Source organism: Aythya fuligula, chromosome 20 (assembly GCF_009819795.1).
Source record: "Aythya fuligula isolate bAytFul2 chromosome 20, bAytFul2.pri, whole genome shotgun sequence".
NCBI lineage: Eukaryota > Metazoa > Chordata > Aves > Anseriformes > Anatidae > Aythya > Aythya fuligula.
The window spans coordinates 1,575,247-1,601,476 of NC_045578.1; the positions used below are offsets into that span (position 1 = coordinate 1,575,247).

The 26,230-nt window shown below is 45.7% G+C and overlaps 1 protein-coding gene across 1 annotated transcript in view; it reads right to left on the reverse strand.

Annotated features, from left to right (window-relative positions):
• GALNT17 (polypeptide N-acetylgalactosaminyltransferase 17) overlaps window positions 1-24,813 on the reverse strand; it is a 212,301-nt gene extending 187,488 nt beyond the window's left edge. The window contains exon 1 of the mRNA XM_032200736.1: window positions 24,446-24,813. Within this exon, the coding sequence (XP_032056627.1) occupies window positions 24,446-24,683 (238 nt within the window). The 5' untranslated portion in view covers window positions 24,684-24,813. The remainder of the gene's footprint in view (window positions 1-24,445) is intronic.
• Between the last annotated feature and the right edge of the window lie 1,417 nt (window positions 24,814-26,230).

The following is a 26,230-nucleotide window of genomic DNA, read 5'->3' on the forward strand; positions in this document are numbered from 1 at the left end:
GTCGTTAACTGCAGGGTGGATTTTTGTTTTGTTTTTAACAGGGAGATAGCATTGGTTCCAGGGTGTTCCACTGAGTCAAATCCCACCTCTGCTGCACCGCCACTGCTGTATTCCTGTTACCAGCAGTGCTGTGCCACAAGCTGGGGGTGCTAAAAACAAAGCTAAACAACAAAACCCCTCCTCATCACTTTGCCTCCAAAGCCAGAGAGAATTTTGGGCGCTGCTGCATCCCAGATACTCTACTTCCTTTCTTCTTCAAGGTCTATATATTGCAGCATTCTGAGTTTCTTAACCCTTCAGGAAAGCTAAATTGCAATGAGCTGCTTGAAGTATTTGCCCCTTTATTTGCATGTCTGAACAGGACGAACTGAATTGTTAGCCACCTCTTCTGGCTCTCAGATCATGTAGTAACACCAGCCGCACGATCTCTTCGGAAAGGCACATGAGCAAGGACCCATCAAGCAGCACGAAGTGCACGGTCTAGAAGGCTTTAAGAGCACAAATACAACACAGTAAGTTCCTCTGCCTTCAAAATCCAAACCTGCACCCTCGTCTCGCACCTAAGAGACAAGTTCTCTCCAACCCCATTTTGCTGGGGATACAGATGTCCCTTTTAAATGTATCCTGGGGATACAAATGGGACCCTTACAAATGTCCTTCTCCCTCTTCCAGTGGTACAGATGCTATGCCCTGTCCAGCAGCACCAGCTGGCACAGCGTTAGTTCACATGATACAGCCTTGCTCTGAGGTTGCCAGCAGCCACTCACAAACCCTTTTAAAGCGGTTGCACCCATCCTTTTTAAACTCCAAGATAAGGTATTTTAGTCATTTTGCATTTATTTATCCGCTCCATGGCTCCAGAAAGCTGCTATGTTTCGTTAGCATGCACACGAGGAAAGCAGTGCACGTTCTTGCAGGCAGGGGAGGCCGGAGGTGGGCATCCAACGGGCACCAGCAAGGTGGTTTCATTGCTCTTCAGCACCAGGCAGCCACAGGAGCATCACAGGAGCAAGAGGGAAGAAATCATAAGGCTCAGTGATGCAGAACCTCTACATGTAACAGCACAAGTTGTAAGTCTACATGTATTTGAAAGAAAAAAAAAACAACTAGTTAATTAATTTTCTCGAGAAAACATGCTTTTCAGGGCTTTTACAGGGTCTGGCATTACTGAAGCTCCACTCCTACAACAGACTCAGTGGCTGCTGTGCCAGCGAACGCATAAAACGCTCTGTTTGCACACAAGGGCCCATCTGTTCAATCGCTCACAACTGGATCCAAGAGCTCCGCTGTTATTATTTGGATCACTGTGCCCATAGGAATGTCTTTATCCTATGGCATGGACAAACATGTCTCAAAAAGGACACTGTCATCATCATTACTCAACTGTCTTTGCACTCTCCCTCCCTGGAGCTGAACTTTGCCAGCTACCAAATACTGAGGACAGAAACTCTGGGGCATTTACCACCAGGCTTCAGCACAGTCTGTCCACTGCTGGCCACATGGAGCAACTGATAATGGACGCGCTTAGGTTTCAAAACATAAAGCATAATCCTTGTATTTCATAACCTCACCAGGAACAAAACAACTGCATTAAAAGACGGTGAGAAAGAAGCAGTCTGCTGACCCCAAGCAAGTGTCATGATGTGGGGAGATTTATTCTTCCCACATCTGTGTATTATAGCTGTATTACAGATTAAATCACAGCCCTAGGAGACATCTCCCCAATGCCTCAGCTTTCAGCTGTGAAATGAAACCAACTCACAGTGTCCCATAATGTCTTTGGTACCTTTGACTTCAGATTAATGTTCTGGGCACTGTGAGAGTTGGTCACTGCCGGATGAGGGACCTGAAAGACCTTGGAAATGGTTTGCCAGCCAGCTGAAGCCATTACCCAGAACAAATTGCCTTCAGCTAAAGGCAAGAGGGTACCGCACTAAAATCCAAGACTTCAGACTTCATTTATCAGTTGTTTGAAGACAGATATGTAACAACAAACAATAAAACAGCTTTGATTTTAGATTCCCTTTTAGGATACCTTCCAGTTGGCAAACTCTGCACTGATCTGCAAGTCCTGCCTTCAGACCAGCCTTTCCCAGAATGAATCCTGACGTACACGAGCCACTTCTCACATCTCCACGTGATGAGTACTAAACATCCCATTTTGGTAACTGCTTTATTTGGACAATGTTTGGTCTTTCATGACCATTTTCAGTGCCAAACATGAATGAGTTCTTCAACTCCTTCCTCGGGCAGTGCGGACACCACTAGGGCAACGATCTCTTGCCTGCAAACGTTTCACACGGCGCAAGCACAGTGCTGCCCACCGGCTGTGTTACTGCTGGGCGTGCAGGAGGTACGAGGCTCCCCTGCAGGGCTGGGAGGCAGCACGCATCCTCCTTCCCCAATATATTCTCCTGCTGGCTCCAACAGCACTGTAAGGGTCAGACCAGATTTGCGAGCAGATGAAAACAAGCCACGGCCTGTGACCAACATGTTACAGCTGCAGCCGTGACCATTAATCCTCCTGCAGCTCAGGGTGGCACTGGCATGTGAGTTGGTCCATTACTGCAAATATTCTTGCAGTGTCCGGAGGAGACAATAAAGTCACACTATGGAAAGAATCAGGAGATGGACTGTGGGCATGCATCAGCGATGTCAACAAGGGCCAAGGAGGAGTGTCTGCCGTTACAGAGGGGCAGCAGAATGAGCAGTGATGCAGGAGTGAGCAGTCCAGCAGCAGGAAGTGATCACTAATACCTGATTTGCAATGTTTCTTGACTCAGATAAGAACTGGTTTTACCTAAACAGGATGTGAACTTGGGAAAAAGTTATCCAATTTTATGAGCACTCTATAGCCAATGCTGGGAGGCTACAATGTGTTGATAATCAGCCTTAACTGACATTCCCTTAAATTAAAGGTGAATATCAGAGCAAAGTACCGTGCCTTGTGCTACTCCTTGGTGCTGTAAAAGTTGTACCCTGCCTTCTGGTTTAGGGATCAGATTTAATCGCATATGCTGGGGTCAGACTTCCCGCACTTGAGTAGGAGCAGGAGGAGGCAGGCTGTCACAGTGCCGATGCCTGAACCCTTCTGTGCACGGGGACGAGTGTTCTGGCCATTCAAGTGGGGGGGAGGGCTGGTGGAGTTACCAACAGGAGGTGACGTCCTGGCAGTAGTGAAGTGGTGCTTAGATCCTCCCGAAAATAACATGCTTTATGTGGGTACGTCAAAGTCTCCATGTTTTCCTGAAGATGAAAGGAGTAGTTGAATGCATATGTATTTTGCTTTACGGTAATCTCAAACCTGGTTATTTAACCAACATCAACAAATCAAAATACAATTTGGAGGTTGGTTTGTTTTTTGTTTTTTTTAGCCATACCACACTTCTGTACTGTACCTCAGGTTTTTGTTTAGATACCAACGGAATAAAATCCTATTGCTTAAAAAAAAAAAAAAAAACCCTGGAGAAGAGGAGGCTCAGGGGCAACCTTATCGCTCTCTATAGGTACCTCAAGGGAGGCTGTAGCGAGGTGGGGGTTGGCCTGTTCTCCCACGTGCCTGGTGACAGGACGAGGGGGAATGGGCTTAAGTTGAGCCAGGGGAGTTTTAGGTTAGATGTTAGGAAGAACTTCTTCACTGAAAGGGTTGTGAGGCATTGGAACAGGCTGCCCAGGGAAGTGGTGGAGTCACCATCCCTGGAAGTCTTCAAAAGACGTTTAGATGTAGAGCTTAGGGATATGGTTTAGTGGGGACTGCTAGCGTTAGGTCAGAGGTTGGACTCGATGATCTTGAGGTCTCTTCCAACCTAGAAATTCTGTGATTCTGTGGTCTGTGCTCAGCCCTGCCCATGCCTGACCGAAGTGGGGTGAAGGACGTGGCGCAGGGCTCAGCTTCCCCCCAGCAGGGCTCAGAAGGGCAACCTGCACCTGGACATGAGCACCCTGAGGCCCTAAGTCCTGCGGGTTCGAGGCCACGCATTTGGCTGATGTCAGTACTGGTACCTGTGCTGCTAAGGACAGACAGATGCTGAATGTGGCCCTGAGCCCTGTCACATCAATCGCCAATCTACGCCTCTCTCTAACTGGCCACACAGGGCTATGCATGGAATTAGTTGGCATTTCAGAATTACATAAAGCACCTTGTGAAAATATTTTTTTTAATTTAAAATTAACCTGTTTTAGTATTTAAACAAATGGCTATATGGCTAAGAAAGCATTGCCTTATTATTTCTGCAACAGTTCAGCTTATTAAATGTTGTGTGTGTTTGTTTTTTTTTTTTATATTATATTAAAATAAATCGTTCTGAGAGGAATCATTACATTCTTACCATAGACGCAACTTGTTTTAGTGACACAATTATGCTGTAAAACGTCTTATGTTTTACGTTTCAGTTTGGGCAGTTTATACTCTGCAGCATCGGCACACACAAATCTGAAGTGCATCATATCGACATACACATTAAGTACAAGTGCTACCAAAAACGTATATATATCAAAGCCTTACTGGTTTCTGAAATTAAACAAGAGAGTCCATCAAGCAAGACTGGAAAAGACTGAGTTGCAAGGATCACTGCGCAAGAGGAATAGCTGCAGAGCGGCGGCTGGAACGAGCACAGACTTGCCAAATTCTGCTCAGAGAGAATTCCAAAACTTCCACAATTTGCACATTCAGAGAAAAGGGATAAAATCCATCTGCAACCCCACCTACACAGGCAAGACACATCCTCGGGGGTGGATAATATTTGCTCCTAAGAACTTAGATTCTCACACTAACAAAATTAATGGTCAGAAGTTCCACAAGCAGCTTTAAATGATCCATGTCATTTTGTGTTCAGCTTTAAGCACCTTACCTCCTTTTCTGACACACCGAGACTCTACTGTGAAGCAACCCAAAAATCTGGGAGACCAAAGGAATCCTCCAGTCTTGCCTTCTGCAGCACCAAGGCACTGCAGGAAGGACAGTGAGAAGAGAAGGACTTTGAAAAATAAGAACCATTCAATCAAGGGCATGAAAAACTGTCTATCTGAGGACAGTGGTCCACAATTTAAACGTCAATCATGGGAATTATACTTAACCATACTACAAACACTTGATGCCATTTTGCCAATGTCTGGCCAAATCATCTCTCCTTATTATAGACCTTACTCTCACATGCAGAATATTAGCTGCAGCTCTAGTCAATTCCAGTTCAGAAATGGAGTACAGTAAATCTAGAAATACAGAGCAGTGGGGGAGCAAAGATTAAAATAAAATGCTTATTGTATAGAGAATTTAAATAACTAGAACCCTGGAAACAAGGCAGATGATCTGAGCGGATGTGCCAGATGTAGTGCTAAATCTAGGTAAAAAAGTAGGTAAAAAGGAAAAGCAAGATACACAGAAAGCAAGGTACACACTGCGCCACACCAGAAGCAGGGAGCGTCTCAGACGTTATCAGTTAGCAAGTTTATGATTTGCTAAAAGCTAACAGGAAGAACTCCTTTGTTCCTGGGGAAGGTGGTCCCTCAGCTTGGCCAAGCCTGGAAATGACGGTCTCCTGCAAACACAGGACTGCAAAGGGGGACGAGCCCCTGCTGCCACTGAATGCGTGGCTCTGCTGCTCACCTCCTGCTGCTGCCACAGCCCCTTCCCAGCTGCACCGCCAGCTGAGCTGCTTGCAGGTCACTTTGCCCTTCCCACAGAACCTAGCTGTTCCTTGCAAAGGGTTCCCACTGGAATAAAGCGTTTGATTCACGAGTCTTGACAAATGTTCTTCTTCATATCATGAATTCCAGAGTCTGCTTCTCACAGAATGAAAAGCACGAAGAAGCCCCTGCGTAGTGCAGCTCGGGGACAGGCTGAGGAACAGCCAACCAGGCGGTGTTTTAGGCAGAGTAGTTGCTCTCTCCATTGCTCTGTTAGTTTGATTTGAAATGCTTTCTTCTCTGCGGCAGGTCAATACACTTTTTTCATTTACATGAAACTTAAAACATATAAAACATTTAAAGCAGGCCACAAGACTTCCTCTAGTCTTCTCAGATTTGCTGTTCTTAGTGAATAGTGGAATTTAGAAGGAGCTGAGTTTTGACTCACAGAAATAGAAGTGCTATTAAAAAAGAAACAGGGCACAGTAATTGTGTAGAGCAAAGCTGATATGGGAGCATGAACACCCTGAGGTGGCTGCGAGCAGTCTTTTCTCACCTACTCGTCAGTTCTTAATTTTTAACTTGGTTCAGAGATCCTGCTGAGTTCCCAATGAGCTTTGCAAACTCAACATATGGCCCCAGTGAAATGCAACTGCCCACAGGGCAGGGAAGTTTTCAGCTCACTGAACTCCAGTGTTGGGAAAAAGGAAGAAGATATTTCAGCCAAAGACAAAGCACACATTGCTCTTATAAAATATTACCACTACGCAGGGTTAGCAAAGAAAACTTTAAAGTATCTTCTCTGAATAAATGAACAAATTTTTATTGCTACAGCTCTGTCAAGACTGTCTCAATCACAAGCTCAGACCAACAATCTGTCCTCCCCATTCTGCATACCAGAACATCTCGTTCCTTTAAATGCAAGAGCAGAGTATCAATCAATTTAGCAGCATTTAAAGCTCAGATCATCACTGTTTCTTGTAATCCATGAGATGTACCCAACTCAGGTCCCAGATACGTGAACAATTCCACAGGCTCTGCAAATCAAGTTATGAGTAAAACTGAAAAAGGGTAGGATTAGATTGGATACAATTAGATTGATTAGATTGGATACAATGAAGTTGCCCACACAGGTTGTGGATGCCCCATCCCTGAAGTGCTCAAGGCCAGGCTGGATGGGGCCTTAGGCAACCTGATCTAGCAGGAGGTGTTCCTACCTGTGGCTGGGGAACTGGATGGTCTGTAAGGCCCCTCCCAACCCAAGCCGTTCCATTTTCAGTATGGAACCAGGAAGAGCCAAATGAGCCTACTGTCAGCAGGTGTAGCAATGCAAAACACAACTTGTAGAACACAAGCCAGTACCTGTGGGTGCTGGCACAGCCATAAAGGCAGCCTGGTTGCAGTGGGGTAAATAAATACTGAGAGCAGGACACAGCCAACAGCCTCCAGCAACCAATATAAGTGTTGGTTCTCCAGCTAGTTATAAGATCCCTGGTACTGACTAATCACCTTTTCCCACAGAAATTCATGCATTTCATTGTCTGGTATACAAGTCACGGTCACTCTGGGCTGGGTGCACGTTATGCTGACTTTACACCAAAGGAATGCCCATACTAGAGCCAGGGCAATGAGCTACAGCTGTGCACGCTCACACTGCTTATTGCAGCCCCACGAGCAGCCCCTAACCTTCCAGACATGCATCGCAGAGCAGCCAGACCTCCTCCTAAGACAGAACCGGCTCTGAATCAGACTGAGAAAAGAGGGAGCTCTCTTTTAAGATAAAAAGCCACAAGTTGTGTATTCTCTGTTTATCTGATGGCACATATATACATACAACTTCATGCCTCTCCTGGCTACCAACAAGGAGTGGGTAAAAATAGAAGCTAATGCATCTCCCGACCCATCTGTTGTTCCAGCCCATCTACTGGGGGATCTCCAGATCTGCTGCGCCGCTTGGCAGCTCTCCACAAGGACATTCCCAAATAAGCGTGGTTTTAAAGAGCACGGGATAAAAGCCCCAATGCAAGGCATGCTGCTCCTTCTCATTTAAGCGAAGCAATGGAATAGATTTCCTACAAATGTTAAACTGATTCACATTCCCCCAAAGCCCTATCTGAATCCTGTCAGCTACCAAGTGCCTCTGCACTGAGCTGCACAGCTCTGCCCAGGCAGCACCACGAGTCTTTTAACACAAAGAGAACTCTTGAAGGACAAATGACATTTCTTCGGCTCCAAGTTCTTCAGCTCTGTCAGGTGAGCGCCAGGAGAGGACTCGGCCAGAGGAGCACTGACGCAGATACTTTAAAATTATATAAATAAATAAGCAGTCCATTTTTGACTCAGCTCGCTCTCCCTCTCCTGTTAAGTAGGTCACTCTGCCTGCTATGGAAATCAGCTGGTCTTCAAAGCAGGTTTGTTCTTCTTTCCTTATCTCCTTAGTATTAGAAATGTGCAAACCATTGTAAGAGCAAAAGCTAATTTCAAACTAATTTGATTTATTCCTGGCATGGGTATAAATATGAAACCGTATTTATTTGTCGAAAAACCCTGAAATGTGACAAATGAATGAAAGCTTGCCAGGTATCTACCACACAGTTAGTTCTGCATTTGGTACATAGCTGAAGATCCAAGTCTCTGACATAACATAACGCACATGAAATACAAAGGGCCTTAGTGACATAGCAAGGGGAAAAAAATCTCTCCAATTAGACTGAATGCTCTAGGGACTGATGTGAGAGAAGCCCAGCTCATACCGATTTTGGCTTGAAAATCAGACCTTATCTTTTCATTTCTTTAATCTCAGCATCCAGCCTTCAATCCGTATTGCCAAGTAACGAAGCACCTAAGACAAGCCTGCTCCTGACCCTGCCAAAGCCCCTGGGAGCAATGCAGTGTGCACCTGTGATGATGAGAGGGGGTTCCTCGGGCTTTTCCCAGCTCACCCATATGGAGGGAACTGGGCAGGATCCACTTGTCAGACAAATTCATGACCCAGACAGGCTTACAGGGTTTAAAACCAGCAGTTTGAGCTGTCCTTATACAGATACACAGAAAATGGTGGTGGTGATTGAACCAAGCAGCACCCTCTAAATTCATCTGCATTAAACACTCAAGGAACCTCCAGGGGGGGAGCTGAGCTCCCTCAGGGCACCCCAGGTCCTGCAATCCCACCCCGCTGCTGCCACTCAGCTCCTTTCAGGAAGCTCCCAGCAACTGAGTATGCGAATTGCAGAAAGGGCAACTCAAAAGGCATGAAAAGAAATTCCAGTGCTCACAGAAGGCAAATACTAAAAGGACTTATCTAATAACATCAAAAAAATGAGTTAAAGAAAATGAACCACAAGAAATTCATTATTACTTGAATGTCCATATCAGCATTTAAAAAAGAAAAAACAGCGTTTTAAAATTCACGAATAAAGGAATTTCCTAAGACTGGAAAAGCATTTGCCTTTGTGCACCTCTGAAGATAATCACATGGTACAAGATCCTGACACAGCACGTTCCACGAGGCTCTAACTTACAATTGTGCAACTTCAGCCTGTTCTTTTGCTCCATTGATCCAGCCAGAAGACTCCTAGATCAGCTTTATTTCAACTTCTTGAGTTTCAGCTCAAGGTTTTAAGCCAAGACTCAGCATGGAGGCTTGAAAAAAGGACGGAGCAAGCAAAAAATAAAAATGTTGTGGTTTTTGTTGCTGTTTTGTGTGTGTGTGTGCTTCATGTTTTTTTGTTTATTTGGTTGGTTGGTTGTTGTTGTTGTTTTTTTAAAGAAAACCTTTTGGAAGAAAGAGAGAGCAAGAAGTTATAGGTCAGATGCTGCCTCTAACAGAAGCAGCATTTTGCCTTCAATGCAGCAGAAAGGGAGCCGATGGCTAGGAAGCAAGAAATAAGCTGAGCAGCCACGTGAGGACTGCCAACATGTGCAGAAGGAGCTATGGCTGGTTGGTAACATTCAGCATGAGAAGGCCCTACAGCACATCACACACCTATTTTCTTTTAAATCAGATGCAATTATTTCACTGGATGTGAAGTGAAAAAACAGGAGAACTGACAAGCACAACAGGTATGTAGGTCTAAGTATAAATATATATTTATATTTCTGTTCCAACTAAATAAGGCAAAAGATGTCTCCCATCAGGGAAATCGTGCAAGTCCCTACATAAACCCAAAGGCTGGACGCAGCTCATCATTTCACTATCCAACTCCTATTAACAGCTTCCTGTCTCCTGAGGGACACATTTGTGCGTCCCGGAGGAGCAGCATGGGCTAGCGACAGTCTGGACTCAACTTCACGTGCTGAACCTCAACCCTGCAGGCAGACCGTCAGATGGACACATGGGAGCCTACTGAAAACACAGCCTGGACAGCAGACAGAAGGAAACAAACTTGACAAATCCATTGCAGATCAACTCCTTGGAAACACGCCGTAACAACATGCAATGATAATAGAGCTCTAATTACTTGCCTAGACTTTGATTTTTAAGATGAGCTCAAGCAGAGAAATTCTGCTGGTGGGAGCCACCTCTTTACACCTTGTTAGTGCTGCCCCCAGTCCCACACACACACCCCGCCTGGTGCAGCTCCTCTCTGCCTTCCTCCTCCAGCCGAGCAGGCACAGGGCAGCCCTCCTCCCTCCTGCACATCCTTAACCAGCTGCAGGGATTCCTATAGCCTCATCCCACAGTGCACCCATACAGAACACAGAAGGGGCCGGTTTTGTCTCCTGCAGAGATAGGCTAAGGTATGCGAAGGGACCCAGCTGGGGACAGCTTTCAGCTCTCCTTTCCCCAAGGGTAGGGACTGGGACAAGCCCGCAGCAGGGGCAGGAGGGCTCCAGGTACGCCGTGGCACTGAGGTCCCTGGCTGCTAGGACCATGGTGTGCAGTGATCCCCTCCAAAACGTGTGTATGGCTTTCCTCCCCCAAAAAAAACAAAGCGCAAGAGAAGGGCGATCCCACATACCACCCTTACAGGGTCTGGATGAACCAAAAGCATTCCTGGATCCACTTATTGCATGTTTCTGAACAAAACTGAATTTACTACCTGGTACCAAGAACCCAGGTCTCATTAACTGGTTGCTGTGGAAGAGACTTCCTGCTCTTTGACCAGAATTTCAAGGCTGGACCTGTACAATTCCCTTCGAAAAGTCTCCGTTTTGAGAAATGACGTTTTTCATTGAAATCTGTTTCACAGAAAAATGCCTGACCAGCTCTCCTTGCATGTAAAGCTAGGTCTGAACAGCACAGCTCAGACACACACGCATCCATAAGGACATCCATGGTTAGGGTTTAGATTCAGCCTATCCTAAAAATCCAGATTATACCTAAAGCTTTCACCTGTATTCAAGCTTCCTTAAAACTTTAACGGATCGGTTCCAAATGTGAGTCCTGCCCACCCAGCCCCAAAGCACTGCCTCTATTCTGGGGCATGCTCATGCTGCCGTGCTTGCTGCCAGGACGCACCTCCCAACGACTGGCATTCAAAAAAACCCACATAATTGCAAAAGGCCTGGAGTTTTTTGAATTTAGAAAGGGCATTATTAATATTAATATATCATTTTATAATAGGAAGAAATACGGAAAATAGACAGCACTGTGCCTTAAGCCCTAGAATCAGCTGGGATTTTTGGCAGCACACGCTGAAGAAGACAGTAGCAGCTGTCAAATCACAGCTGGAGTTGCCTCTGGTGAAGGTGATCGAGAAATGGGATTAAGGAAAAACAGGTAAAATTCAGGTAAAATGAAATGCAAGGAGGACAGACAGCTGAGCTAATGGGCTTTTCTTGCTTGCAGAATATCTAAATTGTTCTGAATTGCATATTTCCCCCTTGTCCTTCATGTATGGTCCCTGCTTCCTATTTTTCTTTTTCTTTTTTTTTTAATTTATTTATTTATTTTATTTTTTTATTACTATCACTTTCCATTTTCCCTGCATTCTTAGCTCCTTGTTTTGCAGAGAGGTCCATCAGAATTTAAGGTCAACGTCCTCAGTAATATTGGTAAATCAGTAACTAGTTTGCCTGCTACCTTTAGCCCCAATCACGCTGGCCCTTGATGCAGACCATGAGGAAAACCCTGCCTTTTTTGTGTCCATGGGCAGCTTGGGGAGCTTGCAAAGCTGCTGCTCTGGCTGCTACCTTCCACATCACGTTTCACCTGTTACAAATTTGTTGGAAAATCCTAAGAGCTATTAAAAAAAATAATAATAAAGATAAATAGAACAGGAAATCCCAAATCCAGAACTGCTTCACTCCAACCGCCCCTGGGTATGCCCTCACTGACTCAGCATGAGTTTAAGACATAAACCAATACTCACTGAAAATCTATGTGCTCTCCAGCACTGCTGCTCCACTGCCAAGTCCAACTATGTCTGCTTCCACCGGGGACCTTTATATCACAAACTTTCTAAGGAATAACAGTATAAGGTGAACACTTAATGCCAACCTGCAAAAATCGCCAATACTACTCAATTAAAAAAAAAATCACCAGCAGTTAGCTGGGAACTAGGACAGCTGCAGTATTTAAAATACGTACTACAAATGAGAAACACTTAGGCACATCATAATTAGTAAATGGCAAATATTAGGAGTTATGGGAAAAGAGATCGTTAAAACAGATTTTAATAGCCCAGCATTTCATACATTCAGACGTGAAAATCCAGCCTGCATACACTTTGAGCATTAAGCCTACATTAAGAAACAAACTGCTTCATTTTTAGAGTAGTAAAAACAAAGGTTAAAAATGTGCTTCAGCACAAAACCCATAATTTCTCCACAGTGACTGTATTGTTTTGCTTTACATGGCTAATAATACCTGCCCAGGCTTCATATCCACACATCTCCTGAACACTCTACCATGCTAACACTTTAATCATGAAACCTGCAAAAATACATTTAGTATTAATGTTTCTGGAAGGAACCTATCTTTTTAGTTATACTTAATTTAGAGGAGATATCTAGTTGAAAATAAGACCTTTTTTTTTTTTTTTTTTTTTTCAAATCACCATTTTTCCCCAACTTGTAACAAAGCCCCAAGCAACCGTGCTGCATCCAAACACTGCTGTAAAAAACAGAGATGCCCCTGGCATCCTCACACAGGCAGGTGCTGTTCCCTGCCTGGACACTTCGTCTTATGCCTCCTCTCCTCCTCCCCACCAATTTCTGCGTCACCGACCCATGTCAGCCTCCGGATCTCCCCCCTTCTCCGCTCCCCTGGCTTCTCAGCCCCATTTCTCACGGCTGCCAGTTCAGCCCATCTGCTCCTCTTCCCTTTGCACGACGTTTGTCCCTCCTGTCCCTCCACGAGAACAATGGCATGCGTTTTCTTCATACATCATCTCCAGAAACATCTGTGCCAGTTTGCTGAGATTAAAGATAAACAGGAGCTTGACAATATCTGACCACTTCAGCCTAATTGGAAAAACAATTAACAAACAAAAGCAATTTTTCAGTATGGGAAAGGTTGGGCAGCCTCATAATAAGATGCTAACAGAGATGCTTACACTTGAGTCTGCGGCTTTGGAGTGAAGGACTTTCTCTGGGCATCTGGTTCCACTAATTATAATTGGAGCCAGGTATTTCTGGATATCCAGTTCCAGTAATTATAATTGGAGCTGGACATTCAGAGGAATTTCAGGACTTTCCATACAGCTGCACAAAACCCACAGATTATGCCGCATGCCTCAAGCTGGGATGTGATGTCACAGTTCCATTCCTTGCCATTCATTGCCTCTTTCCTCCTTGCAGCCTGGCAGCTGGTTCTAATTTGCAAGGTCTGATGTTGGATCAAACAGGCAGCATCAGTAGGGAGGAAATGTGTACAAGGAACACAGCGTTAATTAGTACTGGAAAGTTGAGCAACATCCTGAGAAAAGACTGATGAAAGTGTAAAGTCCCATGTTACTGTCTATCCCCCTTTAATGTCTGTGCAGAACAGACACTGAACTCCCTCAGAAAGTTGCTTATTGATTCAGCGCTTGATCCAAAGACAACTGAAGTCAATATGACCTGACCCCAGTAACACCTTTCATGTACGACATTGTGAAGGGCCAGTAACCACCTTCCAAGCACTCTGGACAGGGGCAGATTTCCATACAAAAGCTCTCCACGTGCCCACAAATCAGCTGAACAACTACACTGTCACACTGCCCCTTCCTACCACAAGCACTAACCAAACCACACTGTGTTTGAACCGACCCCTTCGCGTCAGAGGAAGCACCTCACCCTCCCCCAGTCCTTTAAGCATTCATGTCATTTGCAGTTTTGTTTCTGACCTCCGCCTCCAGGGCTTAAAAACAGCTGTCCCCCCCTTGGGCATTGCATACGGTCAATGAAAGCAGCCTTACCTGATGAGCACTGGCCCCATCACCAGCATCCCATACCCCACACCTTCTGACAACCGGGATGCCACCACGCATCCCTTTAGGGGATGATGCCCAGTGGACAGTTTCATCCTTCTGGACCGAGGCCTCTGTGACAGCCTCCTGGGGGCAGAAACCTGAGGAAGCCGTCAGATGGGCGCTGCTGCCTGCCCTCCTCCCCAGTCCTCGAAGCCCATGGAGATCCTCGGGCTGGGAGTCCAAAAACCAAAACCCAAAAAACAGAGAGAATTAACACAACATTAGGTCTAATTCTCCCCCATCTTCTGCCTCATTCCATTGCATGATTTGTCTTGCTGAATGATAAGCACTTTGGGAACGGCCTGTTTCTCACTGGTTTATAGCACTGAATATATGGGATGTGAACCAGCCACTGAATGAGGTCTTAATGCACTCAAGTGGTAACCCCTTAATCAAGGCTAAATTCCAGTCATTTGTTATGGGAAGGAATAGGAAGCAAGGCAAATGCCTCTTCTGTTCTCTCATGTTTTCTGTTCCGACCTCTTTAATGCCGATTGCGAGCATTTAAAAACCACCACAACATCGGTCAATTTTTCTTTGTTCTCATCCCATTTCCCACATATAAACTCTTCATCTTGTTCTGTCCTTGAGGCATGCGCTCAGCAATATATAAGAGAACTTGAACCCCTGCCTCGCAGATTTTTTCTCATGTTATTCGAAGAGATTTGTCCAGCATCACACAAAGTTGGAGGCAAAACTGAGACGTACATCTCTTCTCCTGAATGCCTGGTGCCCTTAATGGTGAAACCAGTCCCTTCTAATTATACGAGTAACAACTTCAAGGGAACTGAAATTTCGCATTATGGCATTCGGTTTACACTTACGAAGGGCAAAGCACAACATGGCCCCAGCCCTGACTGCAGGTCTAGAAAAGTGTATTGGTTATTACTGTTATTGTCTTGTCAGCACAAATATGAAAAAATGAAATAAAATCTAGCAGAATAGGGTTTTTATGTTCCGACCTATTTAAAGCATTCAGCGTTCCAGCACGCTCCACTAAAAAGGCTAAAGGTCAACAAAAGTTATTTTAAACACAATAACAGAATATATGCAAACTTTTAACTATCATTAAATGGATTTTCACTTTTTTTTCCTTTGTGTTTTTGAGAGTACCATCAAGTAATGGTTTTGAAAAAAAAAAAAAGTTAGTAATTTGGTGCAAACACGATTGCTTTTATGATTTAATTTAAAGTATAATGTGGGCAAAGACCCAGAAAGGAATTCTAATTGTTTCACCTTAATATTAACCTTCTTACTTCATCTTCATGCTCTGAGAACACGCACAACCATGGAGGGCTGTTACACTGTCTGAAGTGCTACACGCGCAAATGAAAAATAAAACAAAGGTTAAATGAAGTCTCCCAGCAGTGAGGTAACTTACTCAACTCCCATGCCTGCTCACTCCCTCTGCAGGTTGAAGCAACATCCAAAATAACTCAGCCGAGGCTGAGGACCTTAATCCACTGTTGATTTTTCTCTTGTAACAGTTTTCTGCTTTCTGTATCTCAGCAGCACTCAGACACGCCGAGGAGAAACAATTTGGATTCCCTCTGCCTGCAAACACAACAAGACCCTACCGCTGCTACATAGAGGACATGAGCAAAAAAGAAAACCCTTCGAGTTTTTTGCTGCTTTCTCCCCAACTCTTCTCCGTTCGGACGCTGGGGGATGGAGCCGGGGTGCTGCAGGGCCTGCAGGCAGCGCAGGGCAGGCTGGCACACAGCCCTCCTGCGCCCCCACCCAGCCTTGTCACCCACACCCTGTAGAAGCTGCAGGCGGGGAGGAGGGCACGAGATGCCCATTTGCACAGAAGGCAAGGGTGCCAAGGGGAAGAGGGACTCAGGATCCCCCTCCATTCCTCAGCATGCGATGCTGACGTGACACAGGTCATTTTACTGCATGCACTACGACAAGGTAACCAGGTACAACAAGGCACGGGGAGTTACTCTGCGTGCCACAGCCCCGGCTTCTGAGAGATCATCCATTTCTCTATCAGGGTAGAGCAGCGTCCTTACAGAACAGCCTGGGTTATGCAACCCAGGAAAACCCCTATTTTACACAATCCATTCACCACGAGTTATCGTATCACTGTTGTATTACAGCTACCGTGACACTGCAGGCATTTCCTACTGCAGGCCCAAACAAGTGCTGTGATACGGCAGATACCCGACAGCTTCACGGTCTGTGGGTACCGGGCATCCGAGTGAAAGCCAGGGAGGGCAGCACCCTAGGAACCGGTACTCCTCGCACTGTAACATGCAGACAAGTACAAATCAGGGTTATTTTAATAGGAAAAGGCAAGCACTGTGATCTTATCCAACTCACTCCTGATTCCAGGGAATTGTCTTTCTTCTTCAGATAACTTTGCATCTCCCCACCAACGCAAGCATCAAAGCCACGAGGCTGCATCGGAGGCACAGCGTGTAATTGCTCAATGTCAGCAGCGCGAGGCTCTGCATAGCACTCTCCTTTAACGTAGCGTGGTGCGTGGGGCTCTCGTTGCATCATTACCGCATTATTTTTAGATAACTGTCAGTGAATGTCAGAATGCGGGTCGATAAGCTATTAGATTTATAGGCAGAGCTAGCCATGCTTGTAGCAATAAAATGTAAAAGCATTCGACAATTTCCTGGAGAAATTTGACCATGGGGATTGGGGGCTAGAATGCAGTTGCTAGTACTCCCAGAACTGTTTAGGGAAAATAATATTGTACCACTAGGATACATCACTGAAGTCGAATCGCTGCTGCTGACTGATTGGTAGGGTCAATACTGTGCACGTTCAGTTTGAACAGCTGCTTACAGACTTCAGTGCAAACATCTTGCAGAAAACTTCCCCCTTTTAAGTTTAATATTTTGACGTGCAGAATGTCCTCACCTACCCCAGGATCCAAGCACATCTGTAGGAGCTATGAGTGAGCAGCCTGCCAGCCCGCCGTAACATCTGGACCAGATTGTTGAGTTTTATATAAAGATTAGCGGCATAAATCACAAAATGAGTAAAACATTTTTAATTACCTGAGAACACTCATTTCTGTTCTCTTTTGTGCTATGCCTTACTAACCAGCAGCTTTCCTCACATACTATGTGCAGCATTTCCATACAGGAAATGTGCAACTTTTGCCAGGAGAGAAGTGATGAGAGAAAATGGTGGCCAACATCACAGCAGAAGGTCTCCCCAAAATCCAAGAGCATTGGCAGCGTACGCCTAAAGCCAGCTTCGTCTGTCTGTCCTCTCTGATCAAAGCAGAAGATCTCCAAGGCACAAGCGCGGGACTGTTGTCTAAGCAATGTCTGCTGCCATTCGAAAGGCCTCGGGGTATCCAAGATGCTGCGTGAGCCCAGCAGATGTGACACTCCACCGACAGCAGAGTCGTGCCCTTCTGGAGTGGCAGCTGGAAGCCGGGCAGGATGCCTTCGGGCACTGAAATGTCACTACATGCCCATGTTTTGCCAAGTGCATCCAATTCCAAATGTCTCTTACTAAGCTCACTACTGACTGGGACTGAGGGTGGGAAATAATATAGGAATTCACATAATAATTGCAGCACCTGTTTTTTGTGCTTTGTTTTGGATTTTTTTGTATCCTTAAAAATATACCCCTGCAAGCTCTCGTAACTCATTTGGTAGCCTAAATCTAACGTACATTAGGAAAATTTATTATCGAGCTAAGGTTCCATTTCTCCAGTCAGGCAGACATGAATTAATATGCAAGAATAAAATACCAACATTGTCACTATTTTCTAGTCATTGCTGTTGCATCTCATGATTCCTGTGTTGTCTCTGCATGATAAACGTGTTAGTGGCTTATTACTCATTCATTGCCAATGACAGTGAATATTCGGTTGATGATGCCAAACAACTATCGAAAACAAAAATTATCTATCAGTTCCTAGTCAGCTGGGTTGTAAACTAAATGTCATGTTAACGTCTCAGCTTCCAGATGCTTCCTACGTGACTATCTGAAGCTTCATCTTTTAACTCTATTATTTCTCCAAAGAGTATTTATTGTTTTATTCATTCTTTGATCAGTATCGGATGCAATTTCCATGGACCCGATAAGGATAACTTACAGGCAGCAGCTCTCAGGTGCCTGAAGACCCTCTCTGCAGACCACGCTCCAGCAGTTACCAATTTCAGGCTGATAACTTTTAAAAGCAAGTACCAAATGTGGATAATTTGCATTATTCACAATGGAGAATATGACAGCCAAATCTGTTAGGTATACAATTGATATTAAAGCTGTAATTTTTTTATCAGGTTGCTATATAAGGCTATGTAAAATGATATAGTTAGTTTCTACTTCAAAAACATCATGGCAGTGGAATAGAATGGGAAAACAGTCTATCAGATCCTGTGTGATAACCATCAGTTAATACAACACTCACATCCACCACAGCATATCACTGTATACTTTATCTCTACATCATCATTTCTTATATCAAAGGATTTTGCCCAGCAAGGCTGTGCTCCTATGAAGAGCAATTTTGATATGATTTCATTAACGTGATTAAAGCTTGGCCCATTCTGCCTATAAACAGCATTTCTCTACTCTCTATTCTTTACATTCAGCTGCTTATTCTCTTGCAGAGAATTTCTTAATGCTTTAGTTATATATTACCTACCTGTTAGGAAATTTTAATATTGCTAATCTATGGGTGTAACACTACTACATACTACTAAACGGCTGATGGAACAGCTTTTAATCTGCTTTATTTACATATATAATTTTCTATACTTGGTAGTTAGCTAAGTTTGTAATGTACTCTGAAGATGATAAGTGTTATAGAAGATAAGCATTATCTTATTCTTATGGGAAGTAAATCCACATATCTCTAAAGTGTTTTAAGTTAATTAAGTGCCACTTCACAAGAGGGATAGTAAGACCACGCAAAAGGCTGTGTTTCAGTATCTGCCTCCATGCCCATATGCAACCCCCACAAAGTTAATTTCCTAATTGGATAAGCAGACGAGAGCACAATCTGTGTGCACGGAGGCTGCTGGCATGCACTTGTTCATATCTCAGCATGTGCAAATAATTCTGTGTGCAAAAGCACAGATGCAAGCTTGTTTAAAAAAAATGAACATAGGCTTATTTAACTGACACAGAATTTGAAGTTCCTCTTCAACTTTTAACATTTGCTACAGCAGCAGTTTACTTTGTGGACTTCATGAGTGCACAGGGAAAAACAACAACAAAAAAAACTGCTCACCCATTTTCTGGCCAGCTCCACTCCTGCACTTCTTCATTGCTGGCCACTCTAGCAATGCCAGTGATGTTTTTTAGCAATTTGCAAATACCTTTTATTCCTTCTGATCTTGTACATCATCTCTTGGGAGTTTACAAAGTAAAACTTAAATGACAGGTTTCAGGTGAGTCAGCAGTGTCCTTTCAGAGCGTTCTCTGTCTTACTAATATTTAGCACAAATTAAAGAACTTTGATATTGAAATTTGTTTTTTTCCACTCTCCTCCAAAAGATACCACATCATTCCTGTCTGAGTTCAAGGCAGCTGATTGCTCACTAGGTTTAGCTGTTGCTGTGCATCAGCCAAAAAGCACTGGATGGGGACATCGCTGCCTTCACAGTTCTTGGAGGCTTCAACCCATGACCCAGAGCTCTGCTGAAAAGGCCCAAGTAGCCTTGCAGACATTTACCCCAGCACACCAAGGAGGCGGCTAAATAACTACCTCAGATAGCCCATGAGCAGCAGAACTAATTTACTTGTATTTGCTCAGGGTGCTTTGCAATGGCAGACAGGGGTGATGGCTTCCCCACAGGCAAAACGGGTTTATTTGGAGTACTCCCCTCTGCGATTCTCATTCTCCTACAGGCAGCACTACTCAATAACTGCACTGTTCCTATATTGACCTCAAGAGCATCTGGCAAGCAGGGTTTAGAAAAGTGGACTGCCCACTTTAGTGTAGGATCAGACCCAGAGGGAAAGGGACAAGACAAAAAAAAAAAAAAAAAAAAACAAACAACTAACACACAAAATCATATCCAGGCTCTTTCCTTGTGCCTGGCATGAACATTCATCAGTGCAACACCAGCAACCTGCACATTTAAGAGAAACTGCTTATGGGCCATATCCATCCCACCAGCATCTTGGCAGGCGACACCCAACCTGCTAACGCACCTCCTACCTTGGGCAGGCGTTGCCAAGGGCACACAGCACCCTTATCTTCTCTGTCACAGGGTGAACACATCCTGCACTGCTGTGAACATTTCCCTTTTGCACACCCAGGCTGGGATCGAGCTCACCCTCAAGAGGATGAAGGGAAGCAGAGCAGAGAAATGCAAAAGCTCAAGGAAGAAGAAACAGCCAAACAAAGCTAGCTGGGCAATTCCCCCATGGTTCTTGCTTGCAGGAGAGAAGGTGAGCGGCTACTCGCCATGCAACGCATCCCATCAAGAGGGATCTCACAGTAAGAAAAATCTTTGTAAGCTGTCTCTTCAGGTAAGCTGTAGCTTTCCTCAAATCACGTCACTCATCACATATGCCACTGATCTCAGGACTCAGCAATTTTTTGTTAAGAAGTTTGACCTGCCTTTGTGGTTTCAGTATCCTACAAACACATTTCTCAAATTCTTCCTGGTCATTAGTGAGATTCAGCAATAGCCCCAGAGGGGCAAGGTAGGTAAATCAAAGAACCTTACCCCATCGCTTCTCAGGGGGCGTACGGTTGCAGCAGATACTGACTGCACTCTTCTGAGTCTTTATTTCAGCTCCTCCCTAGCTAACGAGCTTGCCTTTTACATAGGCACAGAGATCCTCTCTTTGTGAACAAGGACCCAAACTGAAAGTTCATTTGTGTGAATCTCCATGAAGTTGGAGGTAATATGGAGCACAATTTACACTTATTTAAATGCTACCATTAAAAAATAAAAAATAAAAATAAATAATTAAAAAAAACATATTTGTATCAAAAAGACAAGTTGTGGTTAATACCCAAAATAAAATGCAAACGTTCCTTTCAGACCTTCATTAGCTTTCTGTTAACATCCGCTCAACAAGAAAATTCCATCCAAAGAATGACTACAGAAATTAAAAATCCTCTGAATTCAGAGATAAGCGCGTGCCCAAACAAAAACCTCCATTTCAATAGACTATTCAAAGGTCACCCACATACTTCTTTGTGACTGTGGGAGCCATCTGATGAGAGACTAGCAAAAAACAACAGAAAATCGAGAGGCAAAAAACACAAGACTTGTGCAATGAACTAAGGAGGAATAACCAATTTTTTAAAAGAACAAAGCGTGTGTATAGTTTTCAATCAGATTTAGGCAAAAAAAAAAAAAAAAAAAAAAAAAGAGCAAAGAGACAAATTTGCACAGGTCTAAGTCTTCTCACAGATTCTGTACGAATGACTCCACGGCAAAAACTAAGCAAGGGCAACATTTGATGCAATTAATCGCCAGTCCCCAGCCCAGTTCAGTATTCCCACAGTGTTCTTTTTCTCCAGCATCTGAAACAAGCGTCCCGTAGCTGTGCAATGACAAAACCACCTAACTGCAGCCATAAAACACTAAAAGACCAGCAAGATGCATCACCAGGAAAATGAGATGTCACTGCAGGCAGCAGATCAGGTCACATTTGGGACAGCTGTTTGTGCACAAAGAGCATCTACTCTGAGGAGTAAGATCCGTCCTGGTGCTGTTTCCAGAATGGCAATGCAGAGGAACATCATTCAAAAGGAATGATTGTGTAAAATCATTCCTTTACCAGACCAGAGGCATATAGTGTTGTTTAGCTTTCTTTTATAGCCAGCACTTACAGAAATAAACAGGCGCACATATAAAATGAGGGTTGCCATACAAGAGAGATCTGTTCTTTCTGATGTGTTTTATACCACGATTCAAAAACCTAAAAATACAGCAATGGCATGATCAGATTGCTCATTTGATCTGTACAGAATTGCAGCCTTTAAAAAAATTCACTTTTTTAAAGATGGCTTCAGCTTGCACGGAAATCCAGCCAAGTCCTATAACACAGACAAAAATCCATAGCTGATTCCACCCAAACTGTGTTTCAGTTTCTCTCCTTGGCTAAACATTTCCCAACGCTCCCTGAGCTGCAGGCTTCCCCTGTGCTATGCTACAGGATACTCAAACATTTCATACATGCTAAACCACAGGTCAGACTGAAAACTAAAGACAACTTCAAGCACCAGAACAAATTCTCTCAGTGGACGCGTTGTGTAGAGAACTTGTTGAAGAGCATATGGCGGGCTTTGTTTGGCACTTGTCACCAGCATGCTACTTTCCTATCCTAAAAAGAGAAAAAATGAAATGAGCTCATATCTGCGCACTTCACACAGACACTAGGATTTCAGCTTTAACTGTTCGACAAGCACCCAGGAGAAGACCGAGCTCCGATGGGGGCTCAGCAAACTCCTGGCGGGGAAGCTGGTTCAGCTGCTCCGCATCCTCCACCCCACGGACTGTCTCAGCACACCTGGCTGTGGCTGCATCCTTTCGGAGCTGGGGGTGCTGACGGGGTTCACACAGCCCCCCTGCATCATACTCCGTGCCTTTCTGAAGCACAACACAGACATTACTCGGGGAACAGAGCACATAGTACTTTTTCTAAAAACCACGCATACCAAATATATACTTGGCCCGAAGTTATGTAACTGCTACACCAGAGCTATTTTTCAGCCAGACTCATCAGCAATGCCATAAATCACCCCAGTACGCAGAGGCCAGGCAAGACATCGCATTTATGTGCTCAGCTTCCCGCCTGCCCTAAGAAAACCTTTGCGATACGGGCAACGCATCTGGCACCTCTCTGCCTCCCCTGTTCTCCAGGTGCACGGCTGCTCCGCAGCACTAAGCAGCCTCCCGCCAACACAGCACATCCAGAGCTGTGCTCGCACACCAGCTAGCTCCAAAAGCATCCCTCAGAGCACATCAGAGCAGGGACCCCCCCTGTTTACCTCCACAGAAGAGCACTAGCTTATAATTTCACTAGCCTCTGAATTTGGGGGATGGTAGATGGCATCATGATTATAGGTCCGATACCACAGTCCCAGCATGTGGTCTCCTATCTTGAACTGCAGCTATCGCCCCTTTTTAGGTAAAGTGCCAAAACCTTCCTGGAAACTTCTGCCCTGAGCAGTATCCACCAGCACTGAGTTTCAGTTTCATTGTACATGACACACACTTCTCCACCTTATCCCTTACCGTTCTTTCATTTCACCTTGTTTGTCGCCCTACAACGCTGCCTCAACATCTTGTGGTGCTAGCTGTTCTCATGGGCAGGACAGGCATTGCATGCAAGTGCATAAAGTAAAAGTATAAATAACACTTCCCTACTCTGCTGAGTGCTTCTCCTTTCATACAGCACCTTCAACAAAGCACAGATGCTGACCAAGACAACTATCAGACACCAGGAAGGGTACGCTGCATTCCCCCACCTGCCTCACATCCTCAGTGCTGAAGTGCAAGCAGCAATAGCTCCGATCCAGCACAGAGACACGATGCACGCCAGCTTTCAGCTGAACGCAGCACGGAATCATGCATTAGCTTCATATTCAAAAGTCAGGGAGGGAATCACACTGCCACTGCCAAAAACACTAACTCTGCTAATTCTGCAATACAAAAGCTGGTAGTCGTTTAGAGCTACAGAGATGCAAAGGAAGAAGTGGAAGACTTGATTGAGATCACATTCCCAGTTGTGAATCCACGGGGAACAGTTTTAAAAAAAATTAGCTTCCACAGTCAGTGTTTTAATTAGATAGCTCACCTAGATTTCTTACATCTTTACAGCATGTTTCTCTATCCCACACGGCATCTTTGAAACTCCCTTTCTACATTTCACAACTACTGAACCTGGTGAGATTTTAATAGAAATCCCTTCGCTACACTATGAAGAGAAGCATTACTTGAGGTTTTAATTAGCAGCTGTCAAGGCTAAGCCATAGGAAATAATGAATTGTTTGCTTAACTTATTACAGAAAGAGCAATTTGCTTTCTGACCTTCGGCACTCCAACAACGCAATGTGCTTTAGCCATTTAAAAGATCCTTCCAAAAAGGACAGCTCGGCAGTGGTTAAAGTCATTCCCTCAATCAATATAAGCCGTACTGCTCCAACCCTGTATTTGGCCACTGAACACCCTTCTCATTTGATGTAGAAATCATGACACTGTAATTTCCTGGCCGGTACTACAAACCTGAAAGCCAGCATTATGTTATTATGCTTTCCTCCCATCCTGTGCAAGGTACTCTGAGCTTTTAACACGAACAGAACTTGGAAATCGGATACCAAATCAATTCAGTCAGCTGAAGCCCCATGTTCACGATAACACGGGAAAAGGCACGGTTCTAGCACAGAAACTTCACAAAATCGTCGCGCTCGCCCTCTGCCTCAGCTCACACTCCCACCCGTGCCCAAACGGCATTGAAAGCAGACGCGCTCCTACCATTGAGCTGCCTGTAGACTATGTCTTCCAGGAGGGACAGCCTCTTCAGCACCGCATCCTGGATGGAGCCGATGCCGTGGGCTGTCAAGTTGACCACTTCTGCCCGGGGATGGACGTCGTGGAAGGAGTCGCCGCTCTTGGCCGTGATGGGTCTGCACTTGGCCAGGAAGAGGACGAAGCCGGCCACCGCGATCAAGTTTAACACCAGCAGGACTTTGACTCTCCGCAAAGAAGCCATCAAACTTCCCGAGGGGCACCTCCAGCCGCCGCGCTGCCAGCAGGCGCTAGGGGAGCGGGGCGGCAGGTGCCGGCCGCGGCGCGCACATCGCTCGGCTCCGGCACGGCTCCGCCACCGGCACCGCGCTGCGGGGCGGCTGCCGAGGCGGTGCCGAGCCCGCCCCGGGGCTACGGCCGCCCGGGGGAGGCGCCGCCCGCCCCGCTCCGCCGTAACTTCATGCCCGGCGCAGGGCGCCCTGCGGCAGCGCCGCGCCTGCCTCCGCCGGCGGCGCGGTGCGGGGCGGGGGGGGCATGGCCCTGGCGGCCCCTCGCGGCTCCTCCCGCTCCCTCCCCGCTCCCGCACGGCTCCTCCCGGCCCCTCTCTCGGGCCCTCCCCGGCCGCAGCCGCCGCCTCCCGGCCGCAGCGCGGCGGGGCGGGGAGCGGGGAGCGGGGGGCGGTCGCGGAGCGGCCCCCGCCCCTCTCAGCGCACGCTCGGGGGAGCGGCCCCGGGCCGGGCCTGGCGGCGAGGCGCGCTGGAGGGGTCCGTGTGCCCCTACCCCCTCAAAACAGCCCCCCCCCGGCCTGCCCCGGCTGCTTGGGATGCGCAGAGGATGCTCGGAAAGTTTCCGTGCTGGGGGGGGTTCAGGCGCCCCCGGCCCGACTCGGGGTCCCTTGCCTCAGCTTGGCTGTTGGGCTTGTGTCCCACACGGATGGAGGCTGAGCCCACGCCAGCGTTTAGCCACGAGCTGCAGACCGTGCTGCCTTCCCCAAACATCCTCCATCAAGCACCGAGGTGGTCAGCTCCTATCTCCTACGCTCCCAGGTTTACATTGCTGTAATGCTAAATACCCAAAACAGGAATTCAAATCCAGCATTTCGGTGCCAGAATATTGAAAGTTCTCATCCAAGAGGGCAGCTACTACCAGAACAGCTGCAGTAAGCCTCTCTCGTTAGAGCTTTATCAGTTTGCCACAGTCAGCCCTGCTTTTCAGAAGGATGACATGAAAATGGATTAGAAGCTCGAACACTGACTCATTGGATCATACAAGGCACCTTCTCGAGGTGCAAGAATACCCCCTCTCACCTTCCAGCCATAATTAAAAAAGGGGAAAAATAATGCCAAGGAAAAAAAACTAAAATTGCTTTAAAGGATTGGGAGTTTAAACTTAGTTCTTACTGTACGTGCAACCTTTCATGGTTTCTACCTTAAGATCCAGGATGCTGCTACAATCCCAAAGAAAAGGGAGTCAGGCACAGTTCTTGCAGACATGTTGAAATAAGGCAGTTGGTCAGTCATCCATGCTCGCATTTACAGGGCTTTCACCTGAGAGGGTAAAGAGGGTAAAACTGTGAATGATTTTAATGATATGAAGCTTCCTCTACCCCAGATGTTCATGAAAACCATGAAAGCTTTTTGCTGGCACTGAGGGGAAGCTTACCACTACACCTGCAGGTATGGGGGTTGTCTGGGGTGTTTTGGCACATGGTAAGCCTAAGAGTTTCATCTCCACAGCTGTCTACTGATACTATTTTTCCCTCTATCAATAATAGCAATGTAAAAAATGCAC